Source organism: Hylobates moloch, unplaced genomic scaffold, assembly GCF_009828535.3.
Source record: "Hylobates moloch isolate HMO894 unplaced genomic scaffold, HMol_V3 SCAFFOLD_15, whole genome shotgun sequence".
Classification (NCBI taxonomy): domain Eukaryota; kingdom Metazoa; phylum Chordata; class Mammalia; order Primates; family Hylobatidae; genus Hylobates; species Hylobates moloch.
Window position 1 is genome coordinate 94,206,928 of NW_026652290.1, and position 25,323 is coordinate 94,232,250.

The 25,323-nt window shown below is 52.2% G+C and overlaps 1 protein-coding gene across 4 annotated transcripts in view; it reads right to left on the reverse strand.

Moving 5' to 3' along the window:
- Window positions 1–1,754: 1,754 nt before the first annotated feature.
- The window catches only part of UHRF1 (ubiquitin like with PHD and ring finger domains 1), a 52,707-nt gene continuing 29,138 nt past the window's right edge, over window positions 1,755–25,323 (reverse strand). For all 4 annotated transcript variants that reach the window (XM_032178575.2, XM_032178576.2, XM_058428890.1 and 1 more), the window contains exons 6-17: window positions 22,474–22,574; window positions 22,171–22,357; window positions 19,819–19,942; window positions 19,624–19,731; window positions 18,107–18,211; window positions 16,852–16,958; window positions 13,156–13,318; window positions 12,933–13,070; window positions 9,527–9,665; window positions 9,174–9,346; window positions 7,185–7,289; window positions 1,755–3,506 (exon numbers count right to left, since the gene is read on the reverse strand). In XM_032178575.2, the coding sequence (XP_032034466.2) occupies window positions 3,360–3,506; window positions 7,185–7,289; window positions 9,174–9,346; window positions 9,527–9,665; window positions 12,933–13,070; window positions 13,156–13,318; window positions 16,852–16,958; window positions 18,107–18,211; window positions 19,624–19,731; window positions 19,819–19,942; window positions 22,171–22,357; window positions 22,474–22,574 (1,597 nt within the window). In that variant the 3' untranslated portion in view covers window positions 1,755–3,359. The remainder of the gene's footprint in view (window positions 3,507–7,184; window positions 7,290–9,173; window positions 9,347–9,526; window positions 9,666–12,932; window positions 13,071–13,155; window positions 13,319–16,851; window positions 16,959–18,106; window positions 18,212–19,623; window positions 19,732–19,818; window positions 19,943–22,170; window positions 22,358–22,473; window positions 22,575–25,323) is intronic.

Genomic DNA, 25,323 nt, shown 5'->3' on the forward strand with positions numbered 1-25,323 from the left:
GTGTCAGCCTCCCAAGTAGCTGGGATTACAGGTGCGTACCACCATGCCCAGCTAATTTTTGTATTTTTAGTAGAGATGGGGTTTCACCATGTTGGACAGGCTGGTCTCAAACTTCTGATCTCAGGTGATCCGCCCACCTCAGCCTCCTAAAGTGCTGTGATTACAGATGTGAGCCATCGCACCCGGCCAAAGAAATTTTTTAAAGTAAACCAGGAAAGAAATATGCCCAATATTAGAGTCGGTGGCAAAACAGTTCCACAAATACTTTTCTGGGTTTTGCTCATTTTTTAAACATGACATTGTTCTTTAAAGTGAGAGAAGAATCAAGAAGAAGGCAGCAATTTCAACAATGAACCCACTTTAGTGTTTTCTAGGAAGGGCCCACTGAGGACATTTATGGAGTTTCCTTCAAGAACTGGGAATCTTTCCTATTTTCACGTTCACACTTGACATATTTCTGGTATAATCCACATACCATACAGTTCACCCATTTAAAGTGCACAATTCTGGCCGGGCACGGTGGCTCACGTCTGTAATCCCAGCACTTTGGGAGGCCAAGGCGGGCGGATCACGAGGTCAGGAGATCGAGACCATCCTGGCTAACATGGTGAAACCCCGTCTCTACTAAAAATACAAAACAATTAGCTGGGTGTGGTGGGGGGCCCCTGTAGTCCCAGCTACTTGGGAGGCTGAGGCAGGAGAATGGCGTGAACCCAGGAGGCGGAGCTTGCAATGAGCCGAGATCACACCACTGCACTCCAGCCTGGGCAACAGAGCAAGACTCTGTCTCAAAAAAAAAAAGGAAAAAATAAAAATAAAAAATAAAGTGCACAATTCTGTGGATTTTAGTATATCCACAGACATGTGCAACCATCAATTTTAGAACATTTTTACCACCTCAAAAAGAAACTCCAGGCTGCATGTGGTGGCTCACATCTGTAATCCCAGCACTTTGAGAGGCTGAGATGGGAGGATCGCCTAATCACAGGAGTTGGAGACCAGCCTGGGCAACATAATGAGATCCCATCTCTCCAAAAAAAAAAAAAAAAAAAAATTAAATTAAATTTGCCAATCATGGTGCTGCATGCCTGTGGTACCAGCTACTCGGGAGGCTGAGATGGGAGGATCACTTGAGCCCAGGAGTTGGAGGCTGCAATGAGCTGTGATCACACCATCGCACTCCAGCCTGGACAACAGAGCAAGATTGTCTCAAAAACAAAACAAATCTGCCCATATGGTTACTTCACCATCAGTAAAAGGCACCAGTAATAGGTTGATGTGAATTAATTAATCTGCAAGACGCAGCCCCTTTACTGTCCCGATTTTTTTTTTTAATGTTTTTAAAGACAGCATCTCATTCTGTTGCCCAGGCTGGAGTACAGTGGTGCAGTCAAAGTTCACTGCAGCCTCTAGCTCTGGGGCTCAAGCAATCAGCCTCCTGCCTCAACCTCCTGAGTAGCTGGGACTACAGAAACACACCATCACACCTGGCTAATATTTTTATTTATTTGTAGAGTTGGGGTCTACAGGCTGGTCTCAAACTCCTACACTAAAGTCATCCTCCCAAGAGAAGGGACCAGCAAGCTTTGCTGGCCAGGCAGTGAGTATTTTTCAGCTTTGTGATCCAGATGGTTTCTGCTGTACCTACTCAGTTCTGCTGATGGTAGCGCAAACGCCACTATATACATAAAGAAATGGGTGTGGTGGTGTCAATAAAACTTTATTTACAAAAGACAGGCAGTGTCCTGACTTGGGCCCCATTGGCTGTGGTTTGCTGACCCCTGCACTCGATGCTGCAAAGTTAACAGCCCAGCACCTCTTAGGCTGCAGTTAGGACCTCAGCCCATCACCCTCATCTCCTGGGTCTCAGTTTTCTCATCTGTAAAGTGGGGTTGAAGCCACCTGCCTCATGTTTCTCCTGGGATTTCTGTAAAATAGTGCACAAAAGTGCACAGAAAGCTCCAAAGGCAGTTTGCAAATAGGAAGACACAATCAAGTCTATCTGTGAAAAACATTTATTCTGAGAATCTAAAATCTGGACAAAGAGTACTGGACTTTAGAAAAAGCCTACACAAAATTGTCTCATTCTTCCCTAATACATTAATAATCTAAGAATAAGGAGGTGAAAAAAAAAACCCTTTAAAAATAACATTGCTCCAGTTTGTCTGCAGGTATGTGATTTAAAATATCCCTGTTTTATTGAGGTATAGGCTGCAAACTTTGGTAAAATTAGAAAAATTAACAAACCCTTTCAAAAAAAAAAAAATACAAAAACAAAAACAACCAAACCCTAACGTTATATCTTTCTTGGTACATATACAGTAACTACAAAAAAAATTCATTTAGAAAATGTGTTCATTAGGACAAAAAAAAAAAAAAACAAAAAAACCTTCTTGTAAGTTCTCACTTGCCGAGTTAAAAAAATTGAATTTAAATGATCTATAAGGCTCAAACTGTTCCCAAGCACCCATCCGGTGTCAGGAAGAACTGGATGACCGCAGTTTCTAGAATCTGGTTGACATTTTCAATAATTCAGTGCTAACAACAAAGACTGTCGTCTTTAGAAAGAAGGAACGAACCCAAAGGCACTTGCGCGTGACTTCGTGTGCTGGCGTCCGTCCGTGGCCGCCTCCGTCGGACAGCGTCAGCCACACGCCTGGCCCCACGTGGAGCAGAGTCCCCTTGAGGCCATTTCTGCGTGGCCCCAACTCCCTGCTCTCGCGGGCAGAGGACTTTTCACGCAGGTCTCAGACGCTAAGCAGTCTGGTGGGGGATGGCTTTGAGGCAAAGGTTTGAACTAGGCCCGCGATGTTTCCTCTTTTCCTTGCAACAACTTCAACAGACAGCTGAGCCACGCCACGCCATGGGCTGCCACGGGCCACCACAGGGAACCATGTTGCTGGACTTTAGATGACAAAATGCTGTCGGGAAGATGCTTGCTCTGACCTTGGGGGCCAGAACCCGAGAGAAGGACTGATCCCATTGCCTTCTTAAACAGTCGGTGGCAGCAACTTCTGAGAACTTGACGCCAGAAACATCAACAGCCTCCACACCACGTAGTTTCTGATTCCATCTTTAAAAAATCTTACGTTGTTTTGTCGAGAAATTGCAGGCTTTTATGTTTTCAAAGAACTAAACACAATACTGAGAAGTCCAACTTTTAGCCAGAATACATAAATTCCTGAAAATGTATAGATTTGAAAAATAAAAATAAAAAAAAAAAAAGGAAGACAAACCTTCTTAGGGAACAGAGGAAACACTACCTGTTTAAGTTAAGCCCACTAAGAACAAAATCAGGGCCGATGAACGAGCCCTCCGACATGTTTTCAGCAAAACGCCTGTCGAGAAGTGCTTGGAGATCACCGGCCATTGCCGTAGCCGGGGAAGAGCTGGTTGAGGACGGTCTGCAGAGGCTGGTTCACCTGCATGGCGTAGCTCCGGCCCAGATCGTAGCGGCAGGCGGGGCAGCTGAACACCTGTGCCCGAAAGGATCTGTCCAGGCAGTCCTGTAAGACACAGCGGGCACGTGAGAAGTGCCATCCACACCATCAGGTTTGCTCCTGGCCACCTCTCCCAGGACTGCGGGGAAAGTCTCGCCAGGTCCAGAGGCCCCTCTGACCTTCAGTCTCACTTTCCACCTGCTGCCCATCACCAGCCTGGCCTCCCTGGGGGCCCTCAGAGATTCCAAGCTCACCCAGCCGCCAGGCTTTTGTCCCTGCAGGTCATGCAGCTTAACAGCTCGGTCCTCCCGGCTCTCATCACTCACAGCTCAGCTCAGGTCACCTCCCCTATGGGGCCTTCCCTGACACCTCCCTAGAGTATCAGAGGTAGTCCCATCCCCTCACCCCATCTGCCTTCAAGACGGCACCTCTCCTTCCACCTGTGGAGCCGTTTTATATATTAATGTGCTTATCTTATCTACAACAGCTCAGATGTTCCCTGAGCTTTGAGGCTGTGTTCTCTCTCAACACCAAGCACAGTGTATACAGTAGATGATTAATAAACACACACATCAGGCCAAGCATCATGGCTCGTGCCTGTAATCCCAGCACTCTGGGAGGCCGATGGGGGCAGATCACTTGAGGTCAGGAGTTCAAGACCAGCCTGGCCAACATGGTGAAACCCTGTCTCTACTAAAAATACAAAAATTAGCCAGGCGCATGCCTGTAATCCCAGCTACTTGGGAGACTAAGACAAGAGAATGGCTTGAACCCGGGAGGCAGAGGTTGCAGTGAGCTGAGATCACGCCATTGCACTCCAGCCTCAGCGACGAAGCAAGACCTTGTCTCGAAAAAAATAAAAAATAAACATACACGTCAAGGAGAAGAAAGGGGAAAAGGAGGAAGGAACCAAGTCTGGTGGATTCAGATTCCTAACTTCAAGCTCAACCAACCAAGTCGTGCCTGGGGAAGAAAGCCAGGAGACGACAGAGCTGAGAGGCCTGGAGTCTCCATTTCCCAAGCAGACAAACAGAGAAGATGCCACCGGGCTGGCTGCACGCCAGGGAGGAGTGAGACGCCACACACGGGTGCACAGATGCCTACGCAGGGGGCACATGTCTGCAGCATGTCGTCACACAGCTGGGCGAGGGCGGTGGCCACATGAGGGAGAGGCCTGGTGACCACAGCACAGTCACCTGCCCCAGGCAGCCTGTGTTTTTGTTTTCTTTTTTTTAAGACAGAGTCTCGCTCTGTCGCCCAGGCTGGAGTGCAGTGGCGTGATCTTGGCTCACTGCAACCTCCACCTCCCGGGTTCAAGGGATTCTCGTGTCTCAGCCTCCTGAGTAGCTGGGATTACAGGCGCCCACCAGCACACCTGGCTAATTTTTGTATTTTTAGTAGAGACAGAGTTTCATCATGTTGGCCATGGTGGTGTATGCCTGTAGCCCCAGCTACTCAGGAGGCTAAGGCAAGAGGATCCCTTTAGCCCCCTGAGGAGTTCAAGGCTGCGATGAGCTATGATGGCACCACTGCACTCCAGCCTGGGTGACAGAGACGCTGTCTCTGAATATTTTTTCAATGTTTTTTTTCTGAGACAGAATCTTGCTCTGACGCCCAGGCTGGAGTACAATGGCGCGATCTTGGCTCACCACAACCTCCACCTCCCAGGTTCAAGCGATTCTCCCACGTCAGCCTCCCGAGTAGCACCTGTCACCACACCCGGCTAATTTTGTTTCATTTTTAGTAGAGATAGGGTTTCACCATGTTGGCCAGGCTGGTCTCGAACTCCTGACCAAGTGATCCTCCCACCTCAGCCTCCCTGAGTGTTAGGATTACAGGCATGAGCCACGGCGGCCGGCCTCAAGTTTTTAATTTAAAAAGATCAAGGTGGAAGGTCACAGCCTGTTTCCCAGAACCCCTCCGACGCTGAGCTTCCCAAGTTGGAACAGAGCAGCAAGGACAGATTGTGGGGACACAGTGACGCTGGTTAGCCCCTTCCTTCACATCCTCAGCGCTTCCGCGCCTTCATACCAATGCACAGGACAGGTGGTTTCCAATGTCCCCACAGTCCTTCCTACCGCCACGAGGCTCCCAGGCCTCCCTCTTCCAATAGCCCCCCACAGCCAGCCCTCTGCCTGTGCCCACCTCCTCAGCACCTCCTTCCTGCCAGGGGCTAAGCAGGACCTTCACAACAACCTAGCGGCCAGGACAGTGTTACCAGGCCCCTTCTCACTGTGGCCAACTGAGGCTTGGAGGGATTAGTGCCTGCACGCCTGAGAGGTGACAGATGGCCAGACCCGGACCACCAGTCCCAAACACACCATGGCCTCTCACCCCTTCTGCCACCTCACTCAGGGCACTCAGGGAGGCCCACACAGCTGAAGGGACTCGGACCACAGGGCGAGGCAGGTGGGGCCCAAGGAGGCAGAGATGCCATGGGCATGACTGGGAACACCCCGTCTCCTGACCTTCCCTGAGCTGCCTCCTGGCATGAAAACAAACACGGGGTCCGAGACCCGGGGGTGTGGCCCATGGCTGGAAGGACTGCAGTTGGAAGGAAAACCGCCAGCAACTCAGAGGCCTGGGGAGATCCGCGGGGTGGCAGGGTCAGTCCCTTCCACACCTGCCCACCGGGACTACCAGCTCTGGCCAGAGGTCGCAGCAGAGAAACCATCACCCAGACCCACACTGCCCACCTGGGCAGTTCTGCTCCCAGGGAACACTGGAAGGTGTCTGGGGATGTCTGTGGTTGTCTCGACTAGGCAGGGAGCTCCTGGCACGGAGTGGGTGGGGGCCAGGGATGCTGCTCAGCACCCTGCAGTGCCCAGGACGGTCCCACCCCAGACAATGATCCGGCCCCAAAGCCCACAGCACAGCGGGGAAGAGACCCTGTCCTGGCCCCAAACCAATCTCTTTGAAAACCATCAGCTGGGGGGGCGGGTGCGGTGGCTCACACCTGTAATCCCAGCACTTTGGGAGGCCGAGGCGGGTAGATGACAAGGTCAGGAGATCGAGACTATTCTGGCTAACACGGTGAAACCCCATCTCTACTAAAAATACAAAAAGTTAGCCAGGCACAGTGGCGGGCGCCTGTAGTCCCAGCTACTCGGGAGGCTGAGGCAGGAGAACAGTGTGAACCCGGGAGGCGGAGCTTGCAGTGAGTGGAGACCACACCACTGCACTCCAGCCTGGGCAACAAAGCGAGACTCTGTCTCAGGAAAAAAAAAAAAAAAAAAAACCATCAGCTGGGATCTCGTTTCCCTCCTAGGACTGACCACTTGTCCTGAGTTTAAAGCCCATGCCAGACCACCACCCCAGTGCCCACAGCCACTGCAGGCCCCAGCTGCTGGCTTCTCACCCAGGCTTCTTCACCTGCTGTCCCAGGTGCCAGGGATGCTGCCTGGTAACACCACTTCCCCCAAGAAGCCTTCTTTCCTGACCCCTAGGGGATGTGCACCTCCCTCTCCAGACCTTAGGCCAAGACTGTGGCCCATCCTCTTCCACCCTGGCCCCTTGGCCATACAGGGCTGGGGGGAGAATGTTACAGGGCTGGGGGGAGAATGTTACAGGCCTCCACCGTAATACAGGCTGCCCAGAAAGCAGTCAACAAGTCCCCAGAAAAGCTGCAGAGTGAGCGGAGCAAAGCCAACGAGCCTCTGTCTGTAGTGGCAGGCACGTGGGAATGGGAGGTCAGGTCATTCTTCTGGAACCTTCCACCCAGCTCCCGCGGCCATCTCCACTCACCTTGCACACGTTGTGCTGGCACACAGTCGTGATGGGCCGGAACACCAGCTCCTGACAGCAGATACACTGGAACGTCTCCTCCACTTTACTCAGGAACAACTGGAACTAGAGGGAAGCGGGTGTGAGGCCAGCAAAGACACTGGGACCAGGGCTCCCAGAGATCAGTGGCTTCCTGCTGAGCATGTACCTGGGTCCTCTAATTCTGTCCCCAGCCTTCGCTCCAGGAGGCGGGGGCCATGATCCTCCCCATTCTGAGAAAAACAGAGGCCCAAGAGGTGTGAGCCTCACCTGAAGTCCCCAACACCCCAAGTGGCAAGGTGGGGAGGATGGGGCGGAGCCAGCACAGGGGCGCCGGCCTCGATGATGCTGGGCAGGACCCAGATACGACCAGCTGGCACCAAGCACGCCCTGCACTGAGTCAAGACAGGGCTTTAGGAGAGGTTCCTGGCTGGGCGCGGCAGCTCACGCCTGTCATCCCAGAACTTTGGAAGGCCAAGACAAGAGGATCCCTTGAGCCAGGTGTTCAAGACCAGCCCGGCAACACAGTGAGACCCCATCTCTACAAAAAATAAAAAAAATAGGCCGGGCATGGTGGCTCACGCCTGTAATCCCAGTACTTTGGGAGGCTGAGGTGAGCAGATCACCTAAGGTCAGGAGTTCGAGACCAGCCTGACCAACATGGTGAAATCCCATCCCTACTAAAAATACAAGATTAGCCAGGCGTGGTGGTGGGTGCCTGTAATCCCAGGTACTTGGGAGGCTGAGACAGGAGACTCACTTGAACCTGGGAGGCGGAGGTTGCAGTGATCCAAGATCATGCCATTGCACACTCCAGCCCGGGCAACAAGAGCAAAACTCCGTCTCAAAAAAAAAGTAATAAAAATAAGTAAAATAAATTAAAAAAATAATAGGCATGGCCTGGGAGCTGGAAGTTCAAGGAGGCAGTGACCTGTGTCCGTGCCACCGCACTCCAGCCTGGGTGACAGGGCAAGACCCTGTCACCAAAAAAAAAAAAAAAAAAAAAAAAAAAGGTTCTCCTGAGGCATGGCCTCCACTGGCACAATATGAGCCTTCACTGACACAATGCATACTGAGTACATGGGCTACCAGGAGCCCAGCCACGGATGACTCGAAAGACACCTCCTCCTGCTTGGAGCTAAGTGCAGGGACCAAAGAGACACAAGTGAAGGTCTGGGGGCAAGGGGCTGCCCCAGCGTGGGGTGGGGGCTGGGGAGAAAGCCCTGAGAAGAATGTGGCCTGAAGGAAATGGGAGGAGAGGGACCAAGATGGCCTCGGCCACAGCTGAATCCTGAGACCTGCAACTACGTCACCATCCACAGCAGAGGAGAAATGGCAGGCGGGACTGAGTGAAGGACCTGGAGCTGGGAGAGCATCTTGGGTGAGGCAGGGGGCCTGATGTCACCCTGAGGTCCTCCCGAGAGAGGGCAGGAGGGTGACACTCAGAGACTAGAAGAAGATGCACTGTGGCTGTAAAGGGGGAGGAAGGGGCCCCGAGCTGAGGGATGCAGCGCCTCTAGATGTTGGGAAAGGCAGAAATCTGATTCTCCCCTGGAGCCCCCAAGAGGGCCCAGCCCTGTCCGTGCCCTGACTTTAGCCCAGCAAGGCCCATGTCGGGCTCCCAGCCCCAGAGCTGTGAGATGTGAGTCGCTTTGCACTCCTAGGCTTGGGGTCACTTTGCAACAGCCCAGGGAGACAGAGACAGAAGGCAGGATGGCAGGGTGTGCTGGGGCTGGGGAGCAGGTGCCGGGGCTGGGGAGGGGGTGGGAGTGACAGTTTCAGGGCCAGGGTTTGTTTGGGGAGAGGAGAAATTTCTGGAGATGGTGATGGTGGTGACGGTTGCACAACCACAAGAATGTACTCAGTGCCACTGAGCTGTACACTTGAAAATGGTGAAAATGGTAAATAAGCCCCATACATTTTACCACAATCAACGCAAATCAGGGCGACGAGTGAGCCGTGCGTGCCTACCGGGCTGCCGCTTGCCGGCCGGTCCTTGAGTGACGCCAGGACCTCATTCCACAGCTTGGCGTTGCTCTTGTCCTCTCTGATGAGGCTGCTCTGCTGGGCCGTGAGACTGTAGGGCTCCACCTTGGTTTTCTTGGATGTCCGGCGCGGGGACCCGGCCCTGCTCGGGCCACCTCCTGGAAGGCGGTGGGGCACGTGAGAGAGGGACGTGTGGCCGAGGGAGGGGCGTGTGGCCCGAGCTGCTGGAGAGACGCCCACCTGCTCCCACGTCCACACGACCTCGATCCCACACCCGCGAGACGCCCATCTGCTCCCACACACACAAAACGCTCACCCCACACCCACGAAATGCTCACCTGCCGACTTCCGCTTCCACTTGCCCTTGCCCGTCCTGGGGGACGCAAAGCCCCCCTCCTGCTGCTCCTCCTCCTCCCTCTTGCTGTTCTCCTTCTCTCGCTCTCGGTTGGCCAGGGCTTCCAGGTAGCCTTCTGGATACTTCAGGAGGAGGAGGGACAGCCGTGAGTCAGGCTTGGGGCCCACACGCTACGCAGAGCCCGCTCTTCCAGCCTCCTTGCCAGGTCTGGGTTTCCAGACGCACCTGACCCCCGATCCTCCGGAAGAGCACAGGGTAGTCCTCCCTTATCTAGTTTTGCTGAGGTTTCAGTGACCCAAAGTCAACTGAAAACGCTACATGAAATATTCCAGAAACAATTCCTAAGTTGTAGGCTGTACACTGTTCTGAGGCGCGTGATGAAACACTGCATCGTCCCGCAGGGATGTGAACCTTCCCTTTGTCCAGCGTCTCGATTCTCCTGCCTCAGCCTCCCGAGTAGCTGGGATTACAGGTACCTGCCACCACGCCCAGCTAATTTCTGTATTTTTAGTAGAGATGAAGCTTCACCATGTTGGCCAGGCTGGTCTTGAACTCCTGACCTCAAGTGATCCACCTGCTTCAGTCATTCAAAATGCTGGGATTACAGGCTAAATATAAAATATTAATATTAAACATTATAATTTTTATTAAATAAGCCCAGCACTTTGGGCAGCCAAGGCAGGGGGATCTCTTGAGCCCAGGAGTTTGAGACCAGCCTGGGCAACATAGCAAGATCCCCTCTCTACAAAAAAATTTTAAAAATTAGCCCAGCCTGGTGGCGTGCATCTGTAGTCCCTGCTACTTAGGAGCCTGAGGCAGGAGAATCGCTTGAGCCCAGGAGTTTGAGGCTGTAGTGAGCTATGATCACACTGCTACACTCCAACCTGGACGACAGAGCGAGACCTGGTCTCAAAAATAAAAATAATGGCCCCAAAGTGCAAGAGTAGGGATGCTGGCAATTTGGAAATGCCAAAGAGAAGCCAAAGATGCGAAAGAGAGGTTGTGAATCTCATACTGTGCCTAATTTATAGATTAAACTTAGTCACCAGTCTACACGTATAGAAAAAAAACATCATATATCGACGGTTTGGCACTATCTCTGGTTTCAGGCATGTGCTGGGGACCTTCGAAGTGTCCTCCTGGTAAGGGGGGGGACGCCTGTGGATTCAGCTCTTCGTTAACTGTGGAGCCTCGACCAAGGGCTAATCCTGTCTAATCTGAAAGCTTCGCTACAAACAAGAGGAGACTAAGAGGAGAGAATCGGCCAAGCTCCACCCGGCAGGGTCGGGGTAAGCGCATTTAATGTGAGCGAACGCGGGTGACGTGTTCAGCACCACATCCCACCGATAAGATCTCGTTGTCGTTACGATTTACATAAAGGCAGGCAAACTTTTGCTTCCAGGGCCCCTAGGGTGAATGCCTTCAAGCCTTATGGGTCTGGACCACAAGGGCTGAGGGCAGGCTACTCAAGTGAATGAGCGTGACTGTTTCCCCAGAAACTTCACTTACGAACACCTGATCCCAGGGCCTTAGCTGGCCAAACTCTGATGATTTTGAGGACTCAGGCCCTCTCTGTCCTCACAGGGCATTATGGCTCTATTTTGAAGGCACCTATAGTCACGTCTAACTCTCCAGTGTCTCGGGAAATCTTCGAGCTCCTTTCACATTCTTTATGTTGCAATGGAGATGAGAGTCATAAAAAAAAAAAAAAAATCCTGGCCAGGGTCAGCGGCTCACACCTGTAATCCCAGCACTTTGGGAGGTAGAAGCAGGCGGATCACCTGAGGTCACCAGCCTGGCCAACATGGCGAAAGCCCATCTCTACTAGAAATACAAACATTAGCTGGGCATGGTGGCACGCACCTGTGATCCCAGCTATGCAGGAGGCTGAGGCGAGAGAATCGTTTGAGCCTGGGAGGTGGAGGTTGCAATGAGCCGAGATCATGCCTGCACTCTAGCCTGGGCGACAGAGTGAGACTGTCTCCAAAAAAAAAAAAAAAAAAATGGCTGGGAGTGGTGGCTCACGCCTGTAATCCCAGCACTTTGGGAGGCACAGGCAGGTTGGTCACCTGAGGTCAGGAGTTCAAGACCAGCCTGACCAACATGGTGAGACCCCGTCTCTACTAAAAACACAAAAATTAGCCGGGCATGGTGGTGGGCACCTGTAATCCCAGCTACTCGGGAGGCTGAGGCAGGAGAATCGCTTGAAACCAGGAGGCAGAGGTTGCAGAGAGCCGAGATCCCACCACTGCACTGCAGCCTGGGTGACAGAGCAAGACTCCATCTCAAAACAAACAAAAAAAACCCTACTCCCAACGGGAGCTGAGGCTGTCTCTCCCATTACTGTTTTTCTCTCTAGTTCCTCAGCTTCTGCAACTCCCCACTGTACAAATCCGTTCAAAAGACAACCTGAGTGACCCCCTTGGGTAGAGGACATCGGGCTCTCGACAGCAATTAAGATTCCTTAAATAGCCCCACGATTCATCTGCTGTAAAGCTTCTCCCTGCAACGGACAGACCACATCCTAACTGGTGCCGAAATGCTGCGCCGCTCGCTGAGTAAGTTCTCGGCAGGTCCCACGGCCACAGGGAGGTGAGAGATGGCTCGGGGATATTCATCTTCCCCATTTTTCCATCCAGATCTCTCTGGGTTCCACCAATTTGGTTGGTTGGTTTCTGCTTTTTTTTTTTTTTTTGATGAGCCGAGAAGTGAAAACAGAAGCCACCAGATGCCTGACTGGTCTGCAGCGATCCCTTTACCGACAGAACGAAGACAAGCAAGTCTGGTTTTCAACTCTGAGATGCAGCAGGCGGAAACGCAAATGTCAGCTGCGCATTCCCATCAGCCCCTGGCTGGAGGATTTATATGGGACAGCTAGGGGGGCGCCATCAGCTGGGGCCCTGGAAATTATTCTGGATCAGAGAGAAACCAGGGAAGCATGGGCCCGAGACGGGAGGCCTCCTGGAGTGTTCAGCGCGGTCCAGAACATGAGTGCCACAAGCCCAGGCCGGGCCCATTCTGTGACCCGCAATGACCTTCAAGGATGACAGCCTCCAAGCAGGACACATGGTGCCCAGGCGGGAAGTGCCCAGAGCCGTCAGGGAGCCCGGCAGTGCTCTTGTTTTGAGATGGACTCTCACTCTGTCACCCAGGCTGCAGTGCCGTGGCGCCATCTCGGCTCATTGTAACCTCCACCTCCCGGGTTCGAGCAATTCTCCTGCCTCAGCCACCTCAGTAGCTGGGATTACAGGCACCCACGACCATGCCCAGCTAATTTTTGTATTTTCAGTAGAGATGAGGTTTCACCACATTGGCCAGGCTGGTCTTGAACTCCTAAGTGATCCATCCACCTTGGCCTCCCAAAGTGCCATCCCCCATCCCAGACGCACCTGCATGGTCAGCCCCAGCTTCTTGGTCCGGTCCTTCCCCTCCTTCGTCCACGGGCCAGGCTCGTCATCGTCCCTCCGCAGGAGGTAACGCCACACGAGAAACCCGGACTTCCCCTTCTCGGGCCAGTATTTCACCACCTGCAGGGAGCGGGCATCAGGGTCAGCTCCATCAGAGGCAGCCCCGGCGGGGACAGAGCCCCCCGCCTCCTCAAGGGGCACTCACCTTGTAGATGCCATCGTAGCGGTTGCCCTCAGCAGGGGCGTACTTGCTATTCTTGCCACCCTTGACATTGCGCACCACCCTGACCGGCTTCCCCGACCGCCAATCCTTGGCCTCGGCCCCTTCTTGGTCATTGATGGGAGCAAAGCAGTTGAGAGCCAGCGCCCTGCGGGGAGAGTCAGGACCCCACGCATTATAGGTGAGGATGTGCCCCCCAAAAAAGGAAACACAGGAGCCGGGAGTGGTGGCTCAGGCCTGTAATCCCAGCACTTTGGGAGGCTGAAGTAGGCAGATCACCTGAGGTCAGGAGTTCGGGACCAGCCTGGCCAACATGGTGAAACTCCGTCTCTACTAAAAATACAAAAGTTAGCCGGGCGTGGTGGCGCGTGCCTGTAATTCCAGCTACTCAGGAGGCTGAGGCAGGAGAATCGCTTGAGCCTGGGAGGCGGAGGTTGCAGTGAACTGAGATTATGCCACCACACTCCAGCCTGGGTGACAGAGCGAGCTTGTCTCAAACAAAATAGATAAATAAATAAATAAATAAAATAAAATAAAAATTTAGTATGTCAAGAAGTTATATATGTGTATATATATACATATATATATAAAATTTATAAAATAGGCCACACCCAGCCTACTATTTATTTTAGACAGGGTTGCTGGGTGCTGTGGCTCACGCCTCTAATCCCAGTACTCTGGGAGGCCAAGGCGGGAGGATTGCCTGAGCCCAGGAGTTCAAGACCAGCCTGGCCAACGTGGCAAAACCCCATCTCCACACACACACACACACACAAAAATTAGCCAGGCGTAGTGGCATGCACTTGTAAGTCCCAGCTACTCTGGAGGCTGAGGTGGGAGGATCAATGAAGCCCAAGGAGGTGGAGGCTGCAATGAGCTATGATCACACTGCTGCACTCCACCCTGGACAAGAGAGGGAGACCCTGCCTCAAAAAAAAAAAACAAAGCACACACACATACAGTTAAAAAGAACAAAAACAAAAAGAGAAAGGGTGTCTCACTCTGTCACCCAGGCTGCAATGCAATGGCGTGATCACACCTTACTGCAGCCTCCTGGACTCAAGCCATCCTCCCACCTCCGGCTCCCAAGCTGGGACTATAGGCCCACACGACCACAACCAGCTAACTTTTTTGAAATTCTTTTTTGTAATTTTAATTTTTCATAATTTTATGTTGCACAAGTAGGTCTCAAACCCCTAGCCTCAAGCAATCCTCCCACCTCGGCCTCCCAAAGTGCTGGAACTACAGGCATGGGACATACCACCCATGGCCCGTGTCTTTTTTAGATACTTAGTTACTGATTTTGTGAGAGAGAGTGTGTGTGTGTGTGTGTGTGTGTGTTTGTGTGTGTGTGTCTATGCGCCAATTGTTTTAGATAATGGTATGAAAAACATTACATCTTACATTTTTACCAAGCCAGAGGTCTCCTAAAGACATTTTTCAAAGTGGAGTTAGAGTGTCAAGAATAGATCATTTATAAAACTCTTCGTACAAACAGGCAGAAGAGATTTCCAGAAAGATGGTTCCAATTTGTATTTCTAGCAACAGTGGAATGCTATTTTACTCCCTGACCTATCTCAACATTTTAGAATTTTTGGCCAACTCTATAGGGGAAACAAACAGTATGTTACCACAGCCTCAGAGTTTATATTTGATTACAAAAGTTGAACGATTTATTGTGGCCAGTGGCCGTTTCCATTTCTTTTTTTGTGCATTATTTCCATATTCTTTTTTTCTGTTGTTTTTTTTTTTTTTTTTTGCTCTGTCACCCAGGCTGGAGTGCAGAGTGGAGCGATCTCAGCTCACTGCAAGCTCTGCCTCGCCGGTTCACGCCATTCTCCTGCCTCAGCCTCCCAAGTAGCTGGGACTATAGGTGCCCACCACCACGCCAGGCTTTGTTTTTTTTTTTTGGTTTTGTTTTGTTTTGTTTTGTTTGTTTTGTTTTGTTTTTTTAGTAGAGACAGGGTTTCACCATGTTAGCCAGGATGGTCTCGATCTCCTGACATCGTGATCCGCCCACCTTAGCCTCCCAAAGTGCTGGGATTACAGGCGTAAGCCACCATGCCTGGCCTCTTGGCTTTCTTCTACGAGTTTCTTTCTTTCTTGAGATGGAATCTCACTCCTGTTACCCAGGCTGGAGTGCAATAGCGTGATTTCGGCTCACTGCAACCTCTGCCTCCTGGGTTCAAGCGATTGTCCTGCCTCAGCCTCCCAAGTAGCTGGGATTACAGGTGCCTGCCACCACACCCAGCTGATTTTTATATTTTTAGTAGAGACAGGGTTTCACCACATTGGCCAGGCTAGCCTTGAACTCCTGACCTCAGGTGATCCACCTACCTCAGCCTCTCAAAGTGCTGGGATTACAGGCGCGAGCCACTGCACCCGGCTCTTCTATGAGTTTCTTGTTGATTTGCAACAGCTCTTTATATGATAAAGACACAATCATCATGTGTCATGTCAAGAACTCCTCCTAGTCATCTGCCTTTTAATTTATAGGATTTATTTATGTCATCATATATTTATAATGTTTAGATAATCAAATCTGGCTTTTCCTTTGGGCTTTATGATGGTTTTTATGCTGGAAAAGTCCTCCCCCATCCTGTAATCAGAGGCCACGCAAATTCTGGCCTATCACATACTTTTGCAACTAAAATTCACTGGAACACAGCCACGCTCACTCACTTACATATGGTCTATGGCTGATTTTGTGCTATGACACAAGAGCTGAAGAGGTTCTCTGAATAGACTGTGTGACCTGCATAGCTGAAGCAATCTATTTTGGAGGGTTTTTTTTTTTTTTTTTTGACAAGATCTCAGTCTGTTGCTCAAGCTGGAGTGCAGTGGAACAATCTCAGCCCACTGTGGCCTCGACCTCCTAGGCTCAAGTGATCCTCCTGCCTCAGCCTCCTGACTAGCTGTGACTATAGGCACATGCTAAAACACCCAGCTAATTTTTTTATTTTTACTTTTTGTAGATGGGTTGTCTCACTACATTGCCCAGGCTGGTCTTGAACTCCTGAACTCAAGCAATCCTCGAGCCTCAGCCTCCTGAAGTGCGAGAATTACAGGTGTGAGCCACCAGGCCCAGCATTAAGATACCCACTATCAGCCAGGCGCAGTAGCTCATGCCTGTAATACCAACATTGGGAGGCCGAGGAGGGCAGATCACCTGAGGTCAGGAGTTCGAGACCAGCCCGGCCAACATGGCGAAACCCCATCTCTACTAAAAATACAAAAATTAGCCAGGCAAGGTGGCAAGCACCTGTAATCCCAGCTACTCAGGAGGCTGACGCATGAGAATCGCTTGAGCCCAGGAGGCAGAGGTTGCAGTGAGCAGAGAGTGCGCCACTGCACTCCAGCCTGGGCAACAGAGGGAGACTCTGCCTCAAAAAAAAAAAAAAGATACCTATTATCTGGCCTTTTATAGGGAAGTTTGCTTTCATCCATCTGAATGGCTCACAGTATGTGGCACACAGAAGGGAGAAACCAGACCAGGCGCAGTGGCTCACGCCTGTAATCCCAGCACTTTGGGAGACAGAGGGAGGAACCAAATGCCAGTCATTGCTATGTTCTACCACACTCCTAATGAGACTATCGCTTGCTGGACATGAGGCCCAAAACAGAACCAAGGACTCGGCAGATGTGCGTCAGCAAGGAAATAAGAAGGCTGATTCCACAAACCTGTTAGTGTTGGTGAGTTTCTGATCACAAGACTGTTCCGCGGTCCTCTTGTTGCCGGAAAGATCTCGACCACCACTACCTGTGTATGTGAAAAAATTCCCGTGGTCCTGAAACAGACAAGAAGGCTGGGTGAACCCTCTGCAGAGGCAAAAAAAAAAAAAAAAAGAGACTGCATTGAAAGCAAACCCCCCAGGATGGCTACTTTCAAAGAAATAGAAAATAACAAGTGTTGGTGAGAATGTGGGGAAATTGGAGCCCTTTGTAAACTGTTGGTGGGACTACAGAATGGCGAAGCGACTATACTAACAGTGTGGTGCATCTTCAAGAAACTTAAACAGAGGGCTGGGCACGGTGGCTCACACCTGTAATCCCAGCACTTTGGGAGGCTGGGGCAGGAGGATCGCTTAAGCCCAGGAGTTCGAGATCAGCCTGGGCAACATGGTGAAACCCCATCACCACAAAAAAAATACAAAAATTAGCTTGGCATGGCAGTGCCTGCCTGTAGTCCCAGCTTCTTGGGAGGCTGACGTGGGAGGATCGCTAGAGCCCAGGAGGCAGTGGCTGTAGTGAGTTATGATCACATCACTGTACTCCAGCCATAATGAGACTCGGTCTCCAAAAAAAAACAAACAAACAAAAAACACTCAACATGGAATCATCACAGGAGCCTTGAATTCCACTTCTGGATATAAACCCAAAAGAATGGAAAACAGGGGCTGGAGATACTTGTACAGCCGTGTTCATAGCAGATCTATTCACAGCAGTCGAAAGGGGAAGGAACCTCAGTGACCACAGACAGACAAGAGAGATCAACACAGCATGGTCCCTCCACACAGCGGAATAGGACTCGGCCGTGAACGAACGGGGAATCCTGACACATGCGACAACATGGACAAAGCAAGGACGTCAGGCTCAGTGACAGGAGCCAGGTACGCAAGGACACAGGCCGTGTGATTCCACTCCTAGCAGGTCTCCAGAGTCATCAGTCACAGAGGCAGGAAGCAGGTTGGGCGGTGCCAGGGACTGGGAGGGGGTGGGGAGTGAGTGCTTTGTGGAGACAATGTTTCAGTTTGGGAAGATGAGAAAGTTCTGGAAATGGTGGTGGTGATGGTTGCATAGCAATGGGAATATACTTCACGCCACTGGGAACTGAGCATTTATAAATGGCTAGGATGGGAAATTTTGTTCTATGTATTTTATCACCATCCAAAAAACTAGAGCAACCCTCCCCCACCCCTCCCCCACACACACTCACCACGTCATCCTCGTAGCCCCCCGCCAGGACTAGGGAGTACGCTCCGTCGTTGCTCCGGCCATGGATGCCAGCCACGTGGGGCCGATGGACACCCGACTCGCTGACCTGAGGATGCCACCAAGATATACATGGTGTCCTCTGCAATGACTGCTGCAGAGAAGCTCCACCGCCCTCCTCCTCCCTACCCCGAGGAGCCAGCAGCCTCAGTTTTACGCCAAACTCGTCAGGCCTGCGAGTCACCTACTACGTGTGCTGCTCGGCTACAGACGGCCGGAGTTGAGCTGCACCATGAAAAAAAAAAAAAAACAAAAACAGCTGGTGTGAATTCCAGCCCCATCAGGCGTGCATGGGGCAGCCTCACTGCTGATCTCTGATGTTCCTCTTCGGCCTCTAGAAAGTGGGGGTGATGGCTGGGCATGGTGGCTCGCACCTGTAATCCCAGCACTTTTGGGGGCCAAGGTGGGTGGATCACTTGAGGTCAGGAGTTCAAGACCAGCCTGGCCAACAAGGTGAAACCCCGTCTCTACTAAAAATAGAAAAATTGGCCGGACGTGGTGGCATGTCTCTATGATCCCAGCTACTGGGGAGGCTGAGGCAGGAGAATTGCTTGAACGCGGGAGAGGGAGGTTGTAGTGAGCCGAGACCGCACCACTGCACTCCAGCCTGGGCAACAGAGCAAGACTCCATCTCAAAAAAAGAAAAGTGGGGGTGACTGAGTTCTAAATGAGGTGATGATATAAAAGCCGGCCTTCATTGGGCCGGTTGAGGTGCAGCCTGCCACTCACTCCAGAAAACGCTCCGAGAGGCCCTGGCCTGAGCATGGGGCCCTGGCTGGCTCTGAGCAGTAGAGATGCAGTGCTGCCCCAGGAGCTGCTAGCCCTGCATGCCTGGCCCCGTGAACTCCACGATGAGGCCCAGCTGGTCTACCCAGCTCAGTGGGCCTCACCCAGGGGCAATCCTGCCTCCCAGGGGACACTCATGTCTGGAGACATTTCTGGTTGTCATGACTTGGGGGGACACGAAGCTGGTGGGGGCCAGGGATGCTGCTCAGCACCCTGCAGTGCCCAGGACTGCCCCGCCCCAGAGAACCATCTGGCTCCAATGTCACTAGTGCCAAAGTGTCTCGTCTGCCATGACACACAGCCCACAGCTGACAGCACCCAGCACTGTCAACACCCAGTCACAGGCGGGGGCTGCCCCAATGACAGATCACAACTAAGGCTCAGACAGGTCCCTTTTAGCAGATGCCACCCCTTCCCAGGGACAGGAGCTTTGGGAACAACCTTACGCGCCTCTGAGCAGAGGAGCACCAGCCCCCGCCCCCAAGGATTCATTTCAGGTCCCTGGTAAAATAAGGAGTGAACCCAAACCTGCAGGCTTTCCACACCCCTCCTCGGCCAGCCGAGGCACCACTGGTAACCACCTTGACCCCTGGGCTGGCTGAAGCCGCAGAAACTGCCCCCAGAAAAGCAGGACAAGCCCGCGTGGCCCCTGGAGACCCGGGACGCTGCAGGTACCTGGACTCGGAACCGCCACATGGTGCCCACGGGGATCCCCGGGATGGGTCCGTAGTGATTGGACGGGACAATGGTGCATTCCTTGGTGCGGCCCACACAGGCCATGCCCTGTCCCAGGCACAGACACAAAGAACAACAGCGTGAGCCCTGGCAGGCGGGGAGGGGCCGCGGGCGCATGGGGAGGACCCGCCTCACCTTGCCCCAGTCCCGCTGCGAGGACGACGTGGCCGAGGCCATCTTCGCCTTCTTCTTGCTCTCTCTCAGCCGCTCTCCCGCCAGCACCACCTCGCTGGCATCATTCCGGCACTCAGGGCAATACCTGTGAGGTCGGGATTGTCACTGCCCACGCCCAGCCTGGCAGACGTCTCAGCCAACACGTGCCCTCTGCCCACGCACCACGGACACGGCTCTCCCCACCTGGCACCACTACCATCCTGCCCTGTCCACACTGCAGGCCACTTGGCACACAAGGCTGTTTACATTTAAATTCATTCGAACTAAGCTGGGCACGGTGGCCCACGCCTGTAATCCCAGCACTCTGGGAGGCCGAGGCGGGCAGATCACCTGAGGTCAGGAGTTCAAGACTAGCCTGGCCAACATGGTGAAACCCCATCTCTACTAAAAATACAAAAATTAGCCAGGCATGGTGGTGGGCACCTGTAATCCCAGCTACTTGGGAGGCTGAAGCAGGAGAATCGCTTGAAACCAGGAGGCAGAGGTTGCAGTGAGCCAAGGTTGCACCACTGCACTCCAGCCTGGAGAACAGAGCAAGACTCCATCTCAAAAAAAAAAAAAAAAAGAAAGCAGGTTCTCTGTTGGCCTTCCACGGAGAATTCCACGGATATTCCAACAGTGAGAGTGAACGCAACGTGGGATGTGGGAAATATACGGGCAGATTCCATGGGTGCCTTCAAACTGCCATGGACTGTTTCCCCATCTCTACCATGGGGGGGGGCAGGGTAACAACAGCACCCACTTCTGTGCTGGAGGAATGACCACTAACACACGCAGGTCCTCAGACCCAGCCTAGAGCATCACAACCTCCCCATCCACATCCATAATTGTCATTATGTGCACCAGGAACACAGTGGCTACGAAACCTCCTCTCACAGAAGCTGTGAAGCCCCCTGCGCTCTGTTCCCTGGCTGGCCACAGGTCTCACCCACTCAAGGAACATGGGAAGATTTCCTCACCACCCCCTCTTTTTTTTTGTTTTTGAGACCCAGTCTCACTCTGTCGCCAGGCTTGAGTGCAGTGGCACGATCTCAGCTCACGGCAACCTCCGCCTCCCAGGTTCAAGCGATTCTCCTGCCTCAGCCTCCCGAGTAGCTGGGATTACAGGCACGTGGCACCACACCTGGCTAACTTTTTTGTATTTTTAGTAGAGATGGGGTTTCACCATCTTGGCCAGGCTAGTCTCAATCTCCTGACCTCGTGATCCACCCACCTTAGCCTCCCAAAGTGCTGGGATTACAGGCATGAGCCACTGTGCCGGACCGCATTTTTACTTTTCTAAAGAAATAGGGTCTCACTCCCATGACCCAGGCTGGAATGCAGTGGCACAATCACAGTTCACTACACCCTCGTCCTCCTGGGCTCCAGCGATCCGATCCTCCTACCTCGGCCTCCCAAGTGGCTGGGACCACAGGCACGCACCACCACGCCCAGCTAGTTTTCTTACATTTTTTGTAGAAATGGGGTCTCCAGGCCAGGCATGGTGGCTTACACCTGTAATCCCAGCACTTTGGAAGGGTGAGGCAGGCAGATCACTTGAGGTCAGGAGTTAAGAGACCAGCCTGGCCAAAATGGTGAAACCCCGTCTCTATTAAAAATACAAGAATTAGCTGGGTGTGGTGGCATGCACCTGTAATCCCAGCTACTCAGGAGGCTGAGGCACGAGAATTGCTTGAACCCGGGAGGCAGAGGTTGCAGTGAGCCAAGATCATGCCATTACATTACACACCAGCCTGGGCAACGGAGCCAAACTCTGTCTCAAGGCTGGGCGTGGTGGCTCACACCTATAATCCCAGCATTTGGGAGGCCGAGACAGATCACGAGGTCAGGGGATCAAGAATATCCTAGCTAACACGGTGAAACCCCGTCTCTACTAAAAATACAAAAAATTAGCCGGGCGTGGTGGCGGGCGCCTGTAGTCCCAGCTACTCGGGAGGCTGAGGCAGGAGAATCGCTTGAACCCAGGAGAAGAGCTTGCAGTGAGCCAAGATCGCGCCACTGCACTCCAGCCTGGGAGACAGCGAGACTCCGTCTCAAAGAAAAAAAAAAAGAAAAAGAAAAAAAGACTCCGTCTCAAGAAAAACAAAAAAGAAAGAAAGAAACAGAGTCTCTACGTCCCCTAGGCTGGTCTTGCGTTGCCCAGGCTGCTCTTGAACTCCTGAGCTCAAGAGATCCTCCCGCCTTGGCCTCCCAAAGCACTGGGATTGCAGGCGTGACCCCCCCGCCTGCCCCTCTCCTGTCTCTCCTCAGTGCCCCTCTGGGGATTTCTAGGGGGCGCTCTGGTCTCCCCACGGCAGGCAGGGCCACACTCACCACTCGTCCTCACTGGGAACACTGCTGAGGGGCGGGTTGAGGCAGTAGATGTGGAAGGCCATGTCACACTCATCGCACATGAGCTGCTTGTCGGGGTCCTGCCGGCCCCCGCACAGGTGGCAGGCGCAGACCCGGCAGAGTCTGTTCACGTCGTCCTTGCAGTGCTTGCAGGACGGCCCGCTCTTCCCTGGGCACGGGGCGGCAGGGTCAGCTCCGGCGGGGCCCGGCCAAGCCAGAGACGGGACAAGAGCCCCCGCCCCATGCCCACCGCGGAAGATGGGGAAAGGCTGGCTCAGAACTCACGTCTCATGGGGTTGTCAACCATGGGGCTCCCTTCACCCGGCCGCTCAATCTTGAAGACTTCGTCCACGAAGATGATCCGACAGTCGTTCAGAGAATCATCCCTGCAAGGAATGAGGAAGCTGGAACATTCTGGCCTGCCGAGGCCCCTAAATCTACTCACAGCACTTGAACACCACGGGTTCTCAGGATGCCTGGGGCAACAGCTCAGCTACGTCCCCTAGCAATCAAAGCTACGCTCACAGAAGCAAGACGAAACAGAGCAGGGCGCAGTAGCTCATGCCTGTAATACCAACACTGGGAGGCCGAGGAGGGCGGATCACCTGAGGTCAGGAGTTCGAGACCAGCCTGGCCAACACGGTGAAACTCCGTCTCCACTGAAAATACAAAAATTAGCTGAGCTTGGAGGTGCACGCCTGTAATCCCAGCTACTCGGGAGGCTGAGGCAGGAGAATCGATTGAACCTGGGAGGCAGAGGTTGCAGTGAGCCAAGACTGTGCCACTGCACTCCAGCCTGGGTGAAAGGACAAGACTCAGTCTCAAAAAAAAAAAAAAAAACACGGAAACCAGAGTTTCATTGCAGGATGCACTGGGGAGAATGAGTTTGAACCTTTGGATAAGGAGCGCCAAATCGACAAGAACTGACAAGCAAGACTCATAGAATTTGGCCGGGCATAGTAGCTCAGACATGTAATTCCAACACTTTGGGAGACTGAGGCAGGCCAATCACCTGAGGTCAGGAGTTCGAGACCAGCCTGGCCAACATGGTAAAACCCTGTCTCTACTAAAAATGCAAAAATCAGCCGGGCATGGTGGCGCGCACCTGTAATCCCAGCTACCCAGGAGGCTGAGGCAGGAGAATTGCTTGAACCCAGAAGGCAGAGGCTGAAGTGAGCCAAGATTGCGCCACTGCACTCCAGCCTGGGCAACAGAGTGAGACTCCGTCTCATCAAAAAAAAAAAAAAAAAAAAAAAAAAAATCAAGTTGTGCACCGTGACTCACACCTGTAATCCCAGCACTTTGGGAGGCCAAGGTAGGTGGGTCACAAGGTCAGGAGTTCGAGACTAGCGTGGCCAACATAGTGAAACCCCGTCTCTACTAAGAATACAAGAATTAGCTGGGCGTGGTGGTGCGTGCCTGTAATCCCAGCTACTCGGGAGGCTGAGGCAGGAGAATCGCTTAAACCTGGGAAGTGGAGGTTGTGGTGAGCCGAGATGATCACGCCACTGCACTCCAGCATGGGCGACAGAGCAAGACTCCGTCTCAAAAAAAAAAAAAAAAAAAATCATAAAGGCAACGTTTGATCCAATGGCCTGCATCAAAATACAAGAACTCCTGTGAATAAAACTGATCCCCCGAGATCAATAATCCGACATCTCCATCAGCAACGTCCGAGGGAAACAGCATTTGAACACATGCTGTGTGTGTAATTCTAAATTTTCTAATAAGCACATTTGAGAGGTAAACATAGGTAGAAGTAACTGGAATATGTTCCATAGAACCCAGTGTAGACAAAAGATTATTTCAACATGGAATTAATATGAAAATGTCATTAATGAGCTACTTTACATTATTCTTTTGTACCAGGTCTCTGAAAGCCCATATGTATGTATTTTTTTTTTTTTTTGAGACAGTCTTGCTCTGTTGCCCAGGCTGGAGTGCAGTGGCATGATCTTGGCTCATTGCAAGCTCTGCCTCCCGGGTTCACGCCATTCTCCTGCCTCGGCCTCCTGAGTAGCTGGGACTACAGGCGCCCACCACCATGCCCAGCTAATTTTTTGTACTTTTAGTAGAGACGGGGTTTCACCGTGTTAGCCAGGATGGTCTCGATCTCCTGACCTTGTGATCCGCCTGCCTTGGTCTCCCAAAGTGCTGGGATTACAGGCGTGAGCCACTGCGCCCGGCAGCCCATGTGTATTTTACGCTCACAGTACATTCCAGTTCCTCCTGGCCACATTTCAAGCACAGCACAGGTGGCTCTTGGCTATGGGACAGTGTGGGAACACATTGACCTACCAGCTCACAGGTAGCACAGATGCACGCAGCAAGTGACATCTCCTGGTCATCTCTACAGTCTGGATAGAGCCATTTGGAACTCCTGGGACAAATGACCAGGATTCCTCAACAAATTAAGTGTTAAGGAAAAGGAGGCTAAGGCAGAAGGATTGCTTCAGCCCAGGAGTTCAAGGCTGCAGTGAGCTATGATTGCACCACTGCACTGTAGCCTAGGTGAGACAGCAAGACTCTGTCTCAAAAAAAAAAAAAAAAAAAAAAAAAAAACCCAGAAAGGAAAACATATTCTAAGACTGGGTATAGTGGCTCATACCTATAATCCCAGCACATTTTGGGAGGCTGAGGTAGGAGTATCACTTGAACTCAAAAGTTCGAGACCAATCTAGCCAGACCCCAATTGCTACTGAAAATTAAAAAAAAAAGAGGCCAGGTGCAGTGGCTCATGCCTGTAATCCTAGCACTTTGGGAGGCCGAGGCAGGTGGATTATCTAAGGTCAGGAGTTCAAGACCAGCCTGGCCAAGATGGTGAAACTCCGTCTCTACTAAAAATACAAAAAAAATGAGCTAGGTGCAGTGGTGCACGCCTGTAATCCCAGCTACTCGGGAGGCTAAAGCAGGAGAATCGCTTGAACCCGGGAGGCGGAGGTTGCAGTGAGCCAAGACCGTGCCACTGCACTCCACCATGGGTGACACAGCGAGACTTTGTCTCATCAAAAAAGAAAAAAATAATTAGTCAGACATAGTGGTGCACACCTATGGTCCCAGCTACTTGGGAGGCTGAGGTGGGAGGATTGCTTGAACCCAGGAGGTTGGAGCTACAGTGAACTGACAGCTTGCCAC